The sequence below is a fragment of the Brassica rapa genome, chromosome A03 (genome assembly GCF_000309985.2).
Source record: "Brassica rapa cultivar Chiifu-401-42 chromosome A03, CAAS_Brap_v3.01, whole genome shotgun sequence".
Classification (NCBI taxonomy): Eukaryota; Viridiplantae; Streptophyta; class Magnoliopsida; order Brassicales; family Brassicaceae; genus Brassica; species Brassica rapa.
Window position 1 is genome coordinate 25,598,482 of NC_024797.2, and position 17,436 is coordinate 25,615,917.

General features: G+C 33.5%; 1 protein-coding gene and 1 pseudogene across 1 annotated transcript; one reads left to right on the top strand and one right to left on the bottom strand.

Annotated features, from left to right (window-relative positions):
- The first annotated feature begins 969 nt into the window (after positions 1–969).
- LOC103861734 lies at positions 970–9,171 on the top strand (annotated as a pseudogene).
- A 4,556-nt stretch (positions 9,172–13,727) lies between these two features.
- On the bottom strand, positions 13,728–16,129 carry LOC103861735. The gene is made up of 9 exons (XM_033287406.1): positions 15,980–16,129; positions 15,667–15,887; positions 15,431–15,568; positions 15,227–15,351; positions 15,054–15,147; positions 14,873–14,990; positions 14,627–14,784; positions 14,159–14,534; positions 13,728–14,089 (listed from the first exon to the last, which is right to left on the bottom strand). Exons 1-9 carry the CDS (start codon positions 16,127–16,129, stop codon positions 13,943–13,945), a joined length of 1,527 nt encoding a protein of 508 aa, XP_033143297.1. The 3' UTR covers positions 13,728–13,942.
- Positions 16,130–17,436: the final 1,307 nt, after the last annotated feature.

Below are 17,436 nucleotides of genomic sequence, written 5' to 3' on the forward strand. Positions count from 1 at the left end.
ATTGGTTTTAGAGATATTCAAAATTTTAATATGGTATTATTGGCGAAACAGCTATGGAGGTTAATAGATAAACCTGATTCTCTTTTCGCAAGAGTTTTTAAAGGAAGATACTATAGGAAATCTGATCCTTTGGATCCAATCAGATCATATTCTCCATCATATGGGTGGAGAAGTATTACGTTAGCTAGATCTCTGGTTAATAAAGGGCTAATCAAAAGAGTGGGAACTGGTTCAAGCATTTCAGTCTGGAATGATCCTTGGATCCCTGCTCCTCGCCCGAGGTCAGCAATACCAAAATGTTCGAATCAATATTTGAATCCATTACTTAAGGTGGAAGATTTAATTAATCCAGTAGATCTCTCTTGGAATTTGAATCTGCTCAAAGTTTATATTCACCAGGACGATGTGGATATTATACGGAGTTTAGCCATTAGTCGTAATCCAAAACCAGATTCATATGGATGGCATTTTACGGACCATGGTCGATACACGGTTAAATCAGGATATAGAACGGATAAATTATTTCCGGATATGGGATCTCAGGATAGAGTCTTCGGACCAGATACTAAACCACTTTTGGCTCATTCTTGGAAACTTCAATGTTCACCAAAGCTGAAACACTTTGTTTGGCAGATACTTTCCGGTAGTCTTCCGGCAACTAAGAATCTTCAGTCCCGAGGGATAAAATGTGATGTACAATTTCAAATTTGCGGTGCAGAGGAAGAATCTATTAATCATGTTCTGTTTGAGTGTCCGCTAGCACTACAAACGTGGGCTTTATCTAATATTCCATCATGCCCAGGAGTTTTTCCTACGCAGTCACTTTTCACAAATATGGACTATTTTTTCTGGCGGTTACCTAAGGAACCAGATTTGGGTTATTTCCCATGGATATTATGGTATATTTGGAAGAATAGAAACGCTAAAGTTTTTAAGAATCAGCTAAAACCCCCTTTCGATATTCTTCGGATGGCGGAAATTGAAGGTGTTTTGTGGGCTGAAGCCCAGACAAAGGAGTCTAGAAATCGGGACTCTCTACATATTGCAGAGAACCTTTTTCCATATGGAGTTAACAAGTGTTATATAGATGGAGCATGGAAGGAAAATGATCATTATACAGGACAGGGATGGGTCTACAAAAAAGATGGATCAGCGGATACTATGATGGGTGCAATGTCGATTCGCAGGAGTCTATCACCTTTACATGCTGAATGTGAAGCTTTGATATGGGCGATGGAGTGCATGAAGACCCTACAAGTCTCAGAGGTGGTGTTTGCAACAGACTGTTCTCAATTGGTGAAGATGGTGTCTACACCGACAGAATGGCCCGCGTTCACTACACACATGGAGGAGTTTCTGCGATGTAAGGAATTCTTTCTTAATTTTACGATCCAACATATACCAAGGGCGCAAAATACTCTGGCGGACAAGTTGGCACGAGGTGCTAGGACTTCGCCATCTGCTATGGTTTATGTTGATTCAATTCCCCCGAGGTGGCTCTCGGACCAGGAATCTTCTTAGTTTTATAGCCTTTTGTTGTAAAAAAAAAAACTATTTAGTTTTGAACCGTGTGAACTGGATAACGTTCCCTTTGGATTGGATTGGATTGCGTTTACACAGGTACTAACATTTTATTAAATAATATTTGTTTTAAGCAATAAATATATAATACAATAATTTTTTGTAGATCCAAAATGGTACGTCTAACCATATGGGACAACGAGGCGGCTATATTCAGGGAGTTAAATCGCATATCTACCAAGAAAAACCAAATCGTAATCATCACAAGTATCATTCCAAGGTTACATGAAGGTAATAAACTAAACAAAAATTTTATGTCAAACTAAATGCTTACAAATATTACACTTATACAGGAAAACTATCACTCACAACCACATCAGGATCGCACTTTTACTTTGACACCGACATTGATATCATACAACGCTTCTAAAAGACAAATAAACTGCTATCCTAAGCCTGATAGCAAACGACACCACTCAATACTCAAAAATACTCTTTTCTCCTATGAAATTTGATTGCTCAACACAATATATTATTCAAACTTACTTTTGTTTAGAAAAGAAAAAACTGATCACCGCATCACATTCAAACAAAAACTCTATGGTTAAATCTACAACACACAAAATTAACAAACACTTTCTTAAACTAAAAACTACTAATCAAAAATATAAATTTTCTTAATTTGAACATGTTATCCGCGCACACCGAACCTAGTAGATCTATAATAAGAATTCATAAACCAATATCAATTTTTTATGTTCGGATTATTTATAATATTTTTTAATCTATATTTTATATATTTATAATATAAAGTTACTTAGAATTTTTTTAAAAAAAATATTTTGTAAATATTAATATCCGTTTGTGAGTTTTCAAAAAATTTAGAAAAAAAAATTGCCAACTACACCATCTATTGTATAATATGGTGATAAACATGTCAAGTATTATAATATGTCAAAAACATCACCATCTTTATGTTAATTAATCTTAATTCATGCCACATGTACAAAGTAACAATTAATAGGGTGGAAACTAGATAATCAGGTTCGATTGATTTTAGCATTATTAAATGGGTCGATCTATAATTAACAACCATATTTTAAAAAATCAGATCCGACCCAATACATCTAACCCGACCCAAGCCATATTAGCTTATCTTCCCCTAAATTATTTCCGACAACTAACCCAGAATCACCTATCGAAGTTACAAACAATGAAAAGATTGAGACTTTCGGAGAGAGAAAACAGAGTGTGAGATGGGAAGGAGAACCATAGAAGAATAAAACTCACTACAAATGCATCTGTAAGACTGTAACTCCAAGGATGAAACTTGGCTTCAACCCATAGAGCCATTAAAAGAGGCTTTTGTGCTTAGCTTAGCATCTTAAGGAATGCTAGTAGAAATTGAGGTGGCATAGAAATAGCAAAGCTCAAACGGCAATGGCACGATGTGTTACTCATCGGAGCTTTATTTTCTTCACCGCGGAGCCGATATTGATTCATCTTGTTGCGGCTCAGATTCTGAGGAAGAGGAGGAGACGACTCAAGGGATATGGATTGGTACAGCGTAGCAGCTTAGTCGTCCATTCCGTCTCAAATGCAATTTCTACTAGTAATCCTTATTCTCTCTCTCTCCACTATTGTCTGCATCTCTTTTCTGGATTTTGATCATATGGTGTTTTATTTATGTTGCAGCTATCGGACAATTGCTTTATCCTCGTGATTTTCTTTCTAGGTTAGTTGTCTGGGAAATGATTTAGGGAAAGACGAGTTAATATGGCTGGGTTAGATGTCTTGGGTCGGATCTAATTTTTTAAAATGTGGTTCAAGTTTTATTAATTACAGTTTGACCCCTTTTTTTTTTTAACATCTTAACTTTATTAATATCAAAAGAGAGTTAACAGAGAACCAGAATCGAAACATACAACAAATACATTTTTAAGCTGAACATGATAATAGAAAAGTAATAACACGATGCTTCCTAACTCTATTGCAGGATAGACTGATTCGCTAACCTTTTCTATTGTTGTTCTCGGTCTTATATGATCTTGTGTTTGGCTGTCATCCATTGTGATCCAACACCTTTCATCACTTAATAGATCAGGAGGCACGATCCATTTGTTATATCGTTACCCATTCCATACACTCTTTTGTTGTAATCTCTATCCATTTCCAAAGAAACCCCTCATATTGACCTTGATAATCATTTGAAACCATCATCTTCCACCACATGTCTTCGCACAACCAATCCATCTTTCCTCCTACTATCAAGTAAAGACGTGACCCATCTCCTTGACGTAGTGAAGACACAATCATCCATATCAAATTCTTAAACGAATATGATATCCATATTAGTCCCCACAGCCATGGCGGTTTAAGATTCCTTCTTTTGTTCCAAAGGACTAGTGATTCTTTTGAGGAACTTATGGGAGATAATAAACCGTCGTGCCTGACTAGCCACGGAAACACGCCGACAACGCAGAACATCCAAGTTCTGTTTGTCCGAAGATGATACTCAACAGTTAAGGAGGTAATAGACTCACCAATTAGGGAGAAACTGAATTCGTGAAAGATCTGATCCAAATCCCATACCGGCGCAATGAACCAATAGATAACCACCAGACTGTTTGTCCATGACGAGACAATTTCACCACGGCGGCGGGAAGGGAAGAGACACTGTGACGAGAAGACATGTCGCTTGAAACGAAAATACGTCGAAGATAATGATTTCGATGAAACCATACTTAATGATACAATACACTATAACACAGATAAATTGAAAACAATAATTAAAAACGAGTACGAACCGACGCCGGAGTCGGTGCCGGCCGGTAGTTATCGCCGAGAAAAGTTTGTTCTGTTTTGTCGCCTTTGGGAGAGAAGAGGTGCGACTTTTTTTTTTGACCCTATTTATTAATGATAAAATCAATTAAACCTGATTATGTAGTTTTCACCATATTAATTTTTACTTTGTATATGTGACATGAATTAACATAAAGATGGTGATATTATTGACATATTAGATATTTACCACCATATTACACCAAGTACGCTGACAATTTTTCCAAAATTTTATTTTCTATTATAAAACTTTGTACTAGTCATCATTTTATTTTATTTTTACTATTTTTATAAATCAAAAAATATCAATTTATACAAAAGAATAAGAAAGTATACATGCATATTTAAGATTAAAAAAATACAACTGAAATTAACGAAAATTGCAATTTATTTCAGCACAAAAAATATTGTGGTTAAATTTAAGAAGTAAATACAATTAAAAATACACAAGTATTAACTAAATAGACTAGATATTATATATCTAAATTACATGTCTAATTAAAATAATATATCTATTCTTTAAACAAATGGTACCTATTAATTACAAAATAATTGAATTAAATAATAATATTAATACTTTAAAATATATTTATGTTGTCAATATTTCTATGTGCGCATGAGTAAGGGAAAATCAACTACCATATATTGATTATATTTGCTACAAAGTATTAAAGTATGATTTTCTTTGTATAAATAAAAAAGGTATACTCATGTCTTATGGATATGCATCAAATTAATGTTTTCCAGATTTTTAATCATTAGATAAAAAAATAAATGATTATTGCCAAATAAGTATTTAAAAAAAAAGAAGATTATTGCCAAATACAACAACTTTTGTTTCTTTAATAATAAAAGCTGTAGGCTAGGCTACTTAAAGATATGGAGTTATTATCTCTTAATATATTACTCCCTCCGTTTCATATTAAGTGTCGTTGTAGAAAAAATTTTCGTTACAAAATAAGTGTCGTTTTCGATTTTTAATGCAAATTTTATTAATTTTATGCCGTGATTTATTTTTCTATTGGTTGAAATATGGTTAGGTGTATAGGTAATTGTATTTTATATAGGAAATATACAAAATTAATTGTTTCTTAATTTGTGTGCACAAGGTCAAAATGACACTATGAAACAGATGGAGTATTATAGTCTTTTTTGAGGGAGTGATCTCATGCAACTGATCTTCGAGCGCCTTGGATTTGCTGATTTCGAACGAGCAAGATCAGTTTGTTCGTCTTGGCTATCTGGTGCGAGACAATCTAAGCCGAACAATAAGATCCCTTAGATGATTCTAATCCCGAGAAAAAGAATTACTGTCTCTTGTTAAATCCTGAAGATAAAGAAGAAAAGCTCTACAAAACTCACCATCTTGGCGATGACTTTGCAGATAGTTTATGTTTGGCGACTTGTGGAAGCTGGCTTTTGATGGATCCTAGTAATTACGCAAACAGGGAAGACCCTGTTTATATTTTAAATCTTTTAACCTGCGAGAGGATCAATTTACCTCCTACATCATCGGATTGACGACGATTTTACTCTCCGATATTGTGGATAAACGATAAAACCAAAGATTACCTTGTTATAGGAGATACTCTCGTTTATTTGAAGAAAAGTTATAACTCGTGGAAACAAATCTCGGAAAGGTTGTCAGGTATCCGAGACATGGTATTCAAAGATCACAAGCAATTTTGTCTCACCATTGATGAACTCTGTGTTTTCGACTTTTCTGGTGGTGAATCTCCGCTGCAAGTTTCCGGAGTTAGCCTAGGAGGGGGATGCGTAAAACTACAAAAAATAACACGGATAAGATTGCCTCGAATTCCATTACCCGTCCAAGAGGTTCGCAGGAGGAATAATGTGGTAGTCACTTTACGAGGACATGTCTTAATTGTTAGGAGCAAAAGTCCTTTTATGTCTGAGACATGGAACTTTAGAATCTTTAAGATGGATTCATCAGATGGGAAGATTAAGTGGGAGAAAATTTTTTCTTTGGGAGATGAAGCGATTATTTTAGATTTGGGTATTACGGTGCTTGCTAAGGACCTGGAAGGTGTCACTAGTAACTCAATTTACTTCGCTGCTCATGAGATAAATTGGTACGACACTGAAATATTTGTATTCCATCTCGATACAAAGAAGGTTGAACAACTACCACAACTTTTTTCTTCCACTGTTTCATTCTATGAAGCTCATTGGTTCTTACCAAGTTTCAGGAATGATTGATCCTATATGTTTTTATATAAATAGGTTTGCTGCTATGTAAACTAGATAAGGAACTCGCATGCAAATTTATATTATAAAATAAACTTATCATATTTTATAAAATAAATATATCATATTTTATAGAAAACTATTTACAATTGTTTTCAAATAAATACGTGGATGTGCTACAAAAATATCTTGTATTCAGCTGTATTCCAATTTTTCAAGTCTAAGCTAAGATATAATAATAACAAATAGGAATTTCCGTGTTCATATGTGTTTTTTTAAAGCAATGAATCTCTCTCTTTTATAGTTATGTGTGACTGTTGTTATTTTTTTGATGTAGTTTGTTAATACCACAACTCCTTATAAAGAAGACTAATAATATGCGAAGTAAATGGAGTTACTAGTGACGCCTTCTTGTTCCTTAGCAAGCACTGTAATTCCCAAATCTAAAATAATCGCTTCGACTATTGTAATTTTTGGTGCTAACTATTGCGATTCTTGTTTACATATCTGATTGTCAACCAGTATAATTTTGTGAAATTTGATGATTTTAATAGTTGAGAGGATTTTACGAGTTAACTAGATTTTAAAATTTTTATCAAATACTTTTACATAGATTTTCATTACTTGTGTATAGAATTCTATTGATTGTTATTAACTTTTGAAGTAAGAAATTATGGTGGTACAAAAAAAAAGAAATAAAATCATTTCAATTAAGGCAATTCTTAAACAACTTTAAAAAAAAATTTGTCACAAAAAAGATCTCAAGAAATAAAATGACCAAAAAATTAATTTCTACTTCTTACTTTATAGATATATAAATAATAAAAAATATTTTTTATATAATTTCGAAATATATGCTTTAAATTTGTATTTTTTGTAAAGAAATTTTGAATTTTTATTTTTAATTTTTTTAAAAAAAAATTCGAAAGTGCTTTTTAAAATAATTTTTACAATTTTTATTTAAATTTTTTAATATTTTTCTATTTTTGTAAGTTGTGAATTGTATTATGTTAAAGTTGTGATTTGTTTATTATTTCATTCTTCAATTTGAGTTTTTGTATGTGAGTGTATTTTATTACATTGATTTCAGAAATCTTATGGGTATAGATGATATTCTCAAAGTTGAGTACTATGAGTAAAAGCAAAGAAAATTTACATCCCAATAACAATAGATTTAAAAAGAATCTTAAAATCAATGAAAACTAAACTTTTCCAATAATTAAAGATTTTGAGTGGAATTTAAAAATCATCACCCCAATATCAATGGATTCTATGTAGATTTTAAAAATTCACAAACCAATAACAGTGGAATCTCAAAATTTAATAATTCCTCTAGAATTCTTTGCCCAGTAACCCCCCTAAGAATTATACTGGTTGACAATCAGATATGTAAACAAAGAATCGCAATAGTTAGCACCAAAAACTACAATAGTCTAAGGAACAAGAAGGCGTCACTAAGAACTCCATTTACTTTGCTGCTCATGAGATAAATTGGTATGACACTGACATCTTTGTATTCAATCTCGATACAAACAAGATTGAACAACTACCATCTTCCACTGTTTCATTCTCTGAAGCTCGTTGTTTCTTACCAAGTTTCAGGAATGATTGATCATATCTATATGGGTTTATGTTCGTTGTTGTTTTGTTTTTGAATTGAAGCTTTAATAGCAGTAACTATGAGGTTTTGTTGTCCTTTTATTAATGTTTTGTTGATGAACTTTTTTGGCCATACGGTGTATGTACGAAATTCAGTATTTGCACAAAATTTCAGAAGGTAAAATAGAGTTTAGCATTGAATATATAATAAGAGGAAGTGAGAAAGAAATCATGCATATTGCTCTAAGGGGTCTGTGGTTTTATTTGAAGAATTATAATTAAGAAACCATTATTTATGGGGCGAAATTACGTGAAGAAATATTAAGAGCATTCAACTTAACACTAAACCCAATGATGGAGCCATTTGTTATTTTTTTTTACTAAAAAAGGTTGAAGTAGAGGGTTACTGTTGTTCTTCTCCCTCTCAACAAGTAATGTGAGTGTTTGAAATTTACCTGATGGTTTTGAGTCTCGTTCGGGGATGGAGCTTTTATAATCTGGGAGCTCCTAGAATCACTCTTTCCGATGGATTGGCTACTGACTGTCTTATCTCTTACGTCTTCTCCATCGCTTTGCAACGAGCTTATAAGATGCTGTATTTATAGGAAGCAGTATAAAAGATTGAAAAGAGTTAATCACATCACATTACAAACAATAATACAACTAGGTGATAACCCGCGCCATGCGCAGAGTGAGTAGATCTAAAGAGATTATCACTTTTAATTAATAGTTATTATAAAGGTAGAAACCATAGAAAGAAATACTACATATTTTAAAAACTTTAAAGAAAATTGTGCGTTTCACTAACCATTTAATCTTTATTTTTTTTTAACTTGTATTTTTGTTTGTTTAATTGAATTATAGGTCGTGGAGCTGAATTAATAAATAATAAGAGTAAGCAAATACTAATATAAATAAATTCTGAAGTAGAAATAAAATGAAACATAAGCAATAAACTAATAAAACCCTTCAAAAACAAAATATAAGAAAATAAAAATAAATTAGAAATTGATGGTTAAACAATTCTATGACTGTTGTGAATGCTAGATCGTAGTAGTAAAGATGTTTTGAGAAGGAGAGAATGGTGAGGAGATGTAGATATAAGGCCTAGTATTTATATATGCAAGACGCCTAGGTCTAGGGTATACTCGCTATCATTAATTGCCACAATCAAATTTTCTATTTCAAATCGAAATCTGAATATATTACTTCCTTTGTTCCTTATCATACATTATTTGATTGTTGTATTATAGGAAATTAATGTGGTGCTGGTCAATCAAATTAAATGTAAAAATCAATCAGTGACAATCACATTCCCATTCTAAATTTGACGTAGTTAACAATTCAAAGTTGGTCTTTAACTTAATAATCTGCGCCCTGTGCGGAATGAGTGATTAAAAGAGATTATTACTTTAATCTATAGATATTATAAAGTAAAAAAAGTAGTCACAAATATTAGATATAATAAAATATTGAACGAAATTATGCAGATTTATATAATGTAGTTTTTTTCCCAAAAAAACTTGTGTAACTGGTTAGGTGTAATTGAAGTAGATTTAAAAATATTAGTTTTTGAAGTAGATTGAAGGTGTAAAGCCGTAACTCAGTTTTAAATCTAACTTTCTTTATATACAACCGTAATTGCAGATGAATGATTAATGATTATAAAAAAAATCAATCAATTAAAATTAGGAATTGATATGTAATTTAATTTGTCCAATCAGAATAATCTAACTTTCTTTTTTTTTTTTTTTTTGACATCGAATAATCTAACTTTCTTTATATACAACCGTAATTACCGATAAATACTTAATCACTTAAAAAGGCAATCAATGAAAATTTTGAATTGATATCTAATTTTATTTGTCCAAGCGGACTAATAAATTTTTCAAATTCAACATAATAACATACGTAGCTAACCTGTTAAGTCTATAGCTTAATACATTTTTTTATATATTCAATATAACTATACCTATAATGAGTTTATATATGTGAGGTTGATATAAAAAAAAAATAACATATGACCATTGGACAATAAGAACTTCTGAAATAAGAAAATTAATACAAACCATATAGATCAAGCAGTTATATAGCTTCTTCTACATTTTGAAGATATTAAAATTGTTTTATAGTTGATATCATTTAAGTGAGACGAACTTTCTTACTTATACAAAAACAGATTTATACTTGAGATTTTTATATTCTCAAAGATGATAGGCGTTTCGAGCTATATTCGATTTTATTTGTATTTATATTATAAAGATGATAGGCGTCTCAAGATAGATGAGAAATATTTTTGAACTAAAACCTGTGTTATACTACTTTTACTAATATATTTGTATCTACTTGACGGATATAGAAACATAAAGTGACTACGAAAATCAATAATAATTTTTTTTTATTAATACGAAGGAGGCCGCGTGAGAAATGGGTAATGAATGATCAAATGAGTTATCAGTTATTTAGATAGGAGTCATATAATATATTATGTTAAGCTATATTGTAATGAATAATGGTAATATATGTAATTAGTCTAATAAGGAGAGAGTATTTAATTAAAGAGTGTGAGAGTGATTCTAGTGTTGACACCTAAGAAATGGCAATTTGGTTAATAACACATGAGGTCAATGTTAGTTTAAATTAATGCTCCTCAAATAATATAAAAGGGATATCTGTTATCATCCTTGTTATCATCCTCATCAGCACTGGAACTAAAGAACTATTGATGACCTGAAACTTTTTCATACTTAACCGAGAACTAAAAGATCTGAATTTTTCTTCACTTATAAAATCATGTCTCTTCTCGGAAGCAGCAGAAAAATTAGCATTCATCTAAGTTCTAATCCTCTCAAAAGATTATTGCATTGACTTTAATCTAGTTTCTTTCGGACTCATTCTTCTCAGTTTTGCATCCCTTTTCTTCATATAACTATCTTTTAGAATCATCTGAACTAGGATAACCTGCGCTTTGCAAATGGTGAACTTATATAATAAATATTTAAAATATATAGTATTGATAAACTAAATATATATATATATATTTGACCTTTTTAATATGCATACAGTTATGTTTTCTTTATATAATCACTAGTGTCGGCCCGCCCTACGGGCGGGATGATTTTTTAAAAATTATGTAAATAGTTAAAATAAATATTAAATATAAATTGTTATTGTATTTGAAGACTAAATATTTTATGCCATTTTGATAAATATTTTATGCCATTTATTAGAGTCCAATATTTTAATATAATGTTATGTATTAGAGTAGGAACCGCATTATTATTTGTATAGTAAGACAGAATATTAAATGGTGCGTAGCTTTATGTTCAAGGAAAAGACCCAGCGGAAGATAATGAAATCGTAAACCATATAAAATTTTGTTATACCAGGTCCGACTTTTTCTTATATATGCAAAGGCCCAACTATTTTATAAGCTTTTTTTTACACTTTAGGACACTTTCTCACTTATGAATTACACATATAGACACATGTGGCTGGAGACACACTTTATTGATGTACAATGTCTATCATGCCCTCCAACAAGACTCAGTTACACTTTCTTCCAAGTTCTAACTAACCGATCACTTTCTATACTCTAACTAAGCAATAAAATAATTTGTATAAGAAATTCAAAAATTAATTCTCTCTCCAATTCTGATTTCAAATCTCAGATCTATTTTTTACTTTCCCATATTCCCTAAACCTTAATTTCGAAACTCTCTCCTTCCTCCATCGCTTGTCGAAGAATATCGACAACAACCTCAACCTTTCTCTGCAATGTTTTGTTTTTCTCTGTGTTTCTTTTTGCTTTCAATAATAATATCACAAACCTCAAAAATTCATAGCTCTGTCTCTCGGAAATCTTTAAGAGCTTGATTCTTTGACCAAACCAACTCCACCTCCCAATCTATCTCTGAGCTCGATCCCTTGCGCTCACTACAGCATAGAAACGTCAACACCTCAACAATAATGTGCGACCACCACTGGGTTAGGACCAGATTTGCCTCTGCGAATCCTTAATGTTTTCATTTGATTTTGATTTGTAGAAGATGAGTTGAGGACGAGATCTGTTTGCAGCCATAAGATACGAAGTTTTGGGTTGAAAACTATTTCATAATTGTTTGTTCTGTGACAGTGAAAAGGGGATGTGGAGAAGCAAGAGGATGAAGAAGACGAGAAAGTTGTGTTTGAATGTGTGACGACGGCACCTCTTTACTTCAAGGGAGGACGGCTGAACCTGTGCGACGACAAACGCAGAGAAGGGCTGGAATCGGAGAGGTTCATGGAGCTGATGATGTTGACGGGTTTGATCTGCTACTAGTCGGTGAGCTGGGTCATGCTCGAGAGCAAGAACGACAATGACAAATTTTCAGTTTTTTGCAACTGTGGTCCCTCACGTTTTGATTATTCACGCTTTCACCCAAGATTCTTAAAATGTGCAAAACGTTTTCTTGATTTAGATGATAACCACATCCACACCTTACATTTTTGCTGATTACTCACGAATCCTTTTTCCCCTATCCACAAGATGTGTCGACAATTTATTTTGTTCATAACATTTTCATCTACAAATGTGTTCACAAATGTGTAATGCACTCAAATTTTTTCTGTGGCTGTTCTTTGATACACACCATCCATAACTCAATTTTTATAATACGACGTCCACAACTCTTTTTTTTTTTAATTATACCATCCACATCCACAATATATGTTCATGGAAGTTTGTCCACTTAATTCAATTTTAATATATTAAAATAAATATATCTTTATATGGATCTCAAAATAGAAAAAATTTCTAATTTCTAATTTGTATATATATTATATATTGATTTTATATATTATAATATGTGATAATAACAAAATAAGTATGTTGAAAAAAATCATAACCTTTAGATCTTATTTTCCTTATCAATCAAATGGTCAGAAACAAAAGCCCATAAATCCGTAAACTCATATCTGCTCTACATCGTCCAGCCGTTAAATTTTCATTTTAAATTTCAATCACGTGGTCACAATTATTTCCACCTTCCCATAAATCAACTTTAAATTGTAGTTAGCTGTCTAGGGAGTCCCAACACGTGATTCGATTTCTGGAGGGCAAAAATGTCCACAAAAACTCTCTTCTTCAAAAGAAAGTGTCCCTCCAGCGAGATGTGTCTTATCATGTTAAAAAAAAGAAAAATGTGTCCTATTAGGTAACTCACTCTACAAACATTTGTTACATACAATGTGAATAGTCGAATCACGTCCCAAAGAAATGATTCAGTCTTGAAGACGTGTGAATAGCCATCTCACCACCCCCAAAATATTAATTAATGCGATAAGTTAATCTGCGACAACACTAAGATACAAAAAAAAAATCAGAAAAAACTTACGTGAACACATGGGAAACATAGATAATCATATTATGGATTGTAGACGTATACTCATGCACACAACCAAAAACTTAAGTTTTTGTAATCCATAACATGATTATGGACGTACACTCATGCACATAACATAAAACACAAATAATTTTCACACTCGTATCTATTGTTATCACAATTTCTGGATATATATATATTTATAATTATAATCATTAAAATTGACTAACTCACCGAAAATAAATCAACCACCAATTCAAAAGATCATTTTATAACAACCACAAAGAAAGAAACAAAGGAAAGTGAAAGAAGAAAATCTATAACATAAATAGATAAAATCCAAAAATAAGTAGAATGTGAAAACATTATTAGAATTCAGAACATGGAAAGATGATCACTGACGATCCATATCAATCAACACGCGCCCTCTTGCGCACATTTCCAACTGGCTTCTTTCCAGCACTCTTTGATGTCTCACTACCGCCCTTGCCGGAAGCAGATTTCTCACCACTGGTCGTCCCATCCGGCGCATCATCATCATCATCGTCATCACCTCCCTGATACACTCAGATTGTTAGACATTGCATATGCTAATAACGAAACATCATAACGAACATTGTACTTACATCATCGACAAAGTCAGGAGCTGGTGCACGCTCAACCTCATTGATGATACGCGAGACGGTGAACGTCTGATGATTGACGGTGAAATTGTATGACGTGATTCGGACCTGGAAAGTGTAGGTCTTGCCTTCCATTTCAGCAACGAACGGAGGCACCACGGACTCAGGGTTCACTCCTTCCTCGGCCTTGTTATCAGATGGAATCCGAAAACGTGTTAGTGACGTTATATAATAACTACATAAAGAAGCACACGTATAGCTTACCAATATCTGAACAGCCTCACTTGCCCTGAGATTGTGCAGCTTAGCCATCATACCATGAAAACAAACGAATGTCCCTTCCGCAGTATCATCCGTTATAACCATCTCAACACAATAACTAAAAAAACAAATAAATAGAAGTGTACTTAGTGTGATGCATGTGATCAGAAAAGCGTCCAACTATTATATTATACCAAATTTGCTACATACCGAAGAGACCCGACAGCATTAGTATTATTGCAACGCGCACATTCAAACGAAGTGACAGTGCGCTGCAACTTCTTACTGCACTTAGAGCATGCAACATAGCACCACCCCTTGTCCGCTTCAGCTCGGGAAACTCTCCCAGTGCATAAGAAGTCGATTTCCTACGGTTTATACATCAACATCACATGCAGTCCAAAATTACAAAACCAATATATATACACACGAATGCGCCAAGGTTAAACTAATTACCTGTGACTGAGCAGTGGTGATAAAATTGTTAAGCTCAGCAATTGTCACAGGCTCAACCTTGGCATAAAACCTTAGCAGTGGTGCAGCGGCCGGAAGACCTGTGTCTCTAGCCACCAGTCTGTACATAAATATATGAACGTCAGCATCACAAACTTACAACATATGCTTACACACTCAATACATGCTAAGCTTACCTGTAAAGAAAGACTCCCCTGCATTTGTCTCCTTATCGTAATTGACATGCGTTCCTGATGTCGCGTTGAGGAATAAACGACCTACACATCATAGAAAAAAAATAAGAAACAGGATTCTACATATATCACATGACACCGTACGAAACAAACAACAGAATACCTCCGACCATCTTCGGATTTATGCTCGTTGCAACAATCACTTTAAGATCACCACGCATGCCTCCAAGCTTTTGGTGAAAAGCTACGGCTTGAACGTCGAACATGCTAAGAGTAATAGACACATCACTGCATATTTGTAACAACCATTAGTGTAGTTAAAACGAATAAGCAAATATTGAAGGTTCAAAAGTAAAATCTAAATCACTTGTCTAGTTTAACGGTGACCATGACACGATTTTTGTCCGCCGGAGGGTCAGACACGGTGCTCTTCACTGCCATGATCTCACCAATAATATCTACAGATTCCAAAATCGATATAAGCAAGCTACGTGGTAAACAGACACTAATCCATATAGCACAAAGGCAATATACAAAACAAACATTTATATAACCACATCCGTACCTGGAAGCTAAGTGTTAGTATTGGCCAAACCAACTAACTCAGTTTGGTTACGGAACCGGCATCCCTCTACAGGTAATGGTGAGACCGGATCAGCTAGCACGTCAAACTCAGTTGATTCGTTAAACCGAATCATCAAAGAAGAGTCCGCAAGCTTGAAGTTCTGAGCAACAGCGAACCACGTCGAAGCCAGAGACAGAATACATCGTTCCGGCGGCGAGCCTCTCTCGGAATTTTGGAAGCCGATTTGCGTTGATAGTAGCTTGCATCACAGTTGACGGAAACAAATAAGATCTAAAAATTAGAAAATGAAGGAACACAGATCTAAAGAAAAACATGAAGACTCGTACTTACATTAACGTCCATAAGCAGCATATCGACCCACATCAACTCACCACCGCGCTTGACGTTCCTCGCCTCCCAGAACCGTAGAAGACGTGCTTCGGCGACGGAAGAGCATTTGCCGGACTTCAAGTCGGAGAAGAAGACTCTCGAAATAGCCATAGTAACAGGAATCAGGTTATCGCAAGAGAAATAAGGAGAAGATGCGTTCAAGATAATAACTACTTACATATTTATACAGATCTACACCACTCGGGAACTACGAACGGCGCATCGAAGAGTCTGAGCGATCGATTGAATTTATAATTGGAATAAAGTCAAAGACATAACTCCGGATGTTTCATCCGAGAGGGAAGAATCGCAGGCGTCACGCCGCCGCTGCAGAGAAGATGAGAGACTAAATGTTTCACGCGTAAGTGAAATTAGGGCTGGAGGCTGTCAACGGCTGTGGGGCCAACCCAATACGCGAGGAATGAAGTAAGCCCATCAGATTCTGGTTTAATGAAACGCTGCGTTGACACGTGTCGCACTGTGGACGCTCGACTTTCCTATGTGGACGATGACGTGGAGGCCTGTGAGAGAAGCAAACTGTCTTTTATATATAAAGACTAGGGTCGGCCCGCCCTACGGGCGGGATATACTTTACTGATCTAGATTATTATTTTTATATGATTTTGCGGTTTGTATTTTAGGTTTACATTTGCAAGAAATGTGAATGAGGTATACTATTTTATTAATTTAAGTTGTTGGTTAGTAGTTTGTTTGTAAATAGTTTTTGTTTTGAATTTTTGTTTCTATGGCATCACCATGATTGAGTTGTTATATCATTCTTAGTTGAATAATTTGTATCTAACAACTAATGTATATGACTCTTTTTGAGGTTTTCGTCAGCCGTAAGGCTTATACATAATTTTCCAAACAATTTTTTTTTTTTAACTTTGGTGAAAAACTGGCAATCAAAACATTAGCCATCCAATTGGTTTGGAAATGCTGTTGTTCGGTTGGGAATGTTGTTCATGGTGTTCATCAGTCTCATTTCTTAAGTTTATTTTTATAAGGTATGCATTATCAGGGGTTGCAGTTAACTAAATTTTGTATTTGAGCGTTGAGATAATTTTAATGAGGATATGTTTTATCTTATTTTTGTTGGATATATCTTTTGATATGTTTGTTTATTTTAGGTTGTCAACTCATATAATTTTATTCTTAATTATTCATCGTTCAGTTGTATTTTAAATATGTTGTTTTACCCTTCAGTACTATCATATTGGCTGTTGAATAATATGAGCACCAAAGAAAGGTATTCATATACTAAATAATATATAACATATAAATTTGAACAATGTATGCCAAAATCCATTGCCTTCCGAGGATCGTTCCGGGCTATGTCCGGGATTTTTGATTAAATTTAAATTTTGATTATATATTTAGTATGTTTACTTTATTTATAAATATTATAACTTCTAATA

Bases quoted from the DNA above. Each gene is read 5' to 3' on its own strand.
- LOC103861735 (XM_033287406.1), bottom strand. From the start codon at position 16,129: ATGGCTATTTCGAGAGTCTTCTTCTCCGACTTGAAGTCCGGCAAATGC. The intron at 14,785-14,872 runs GTAATTAGTTTA...TATAAACCGTAG, and splicing joins TCACCACTGCTCAGTCACAG to GAAATCGACTTCTTATGCAC. The intron at 14,535-14,626 runs GTATGTAGCAAA...TTGTTTTTTTAG, and splicing joins AATGCTGTCGGGTCTCTTCG to TTATTGTGTTGAGATGGTTA.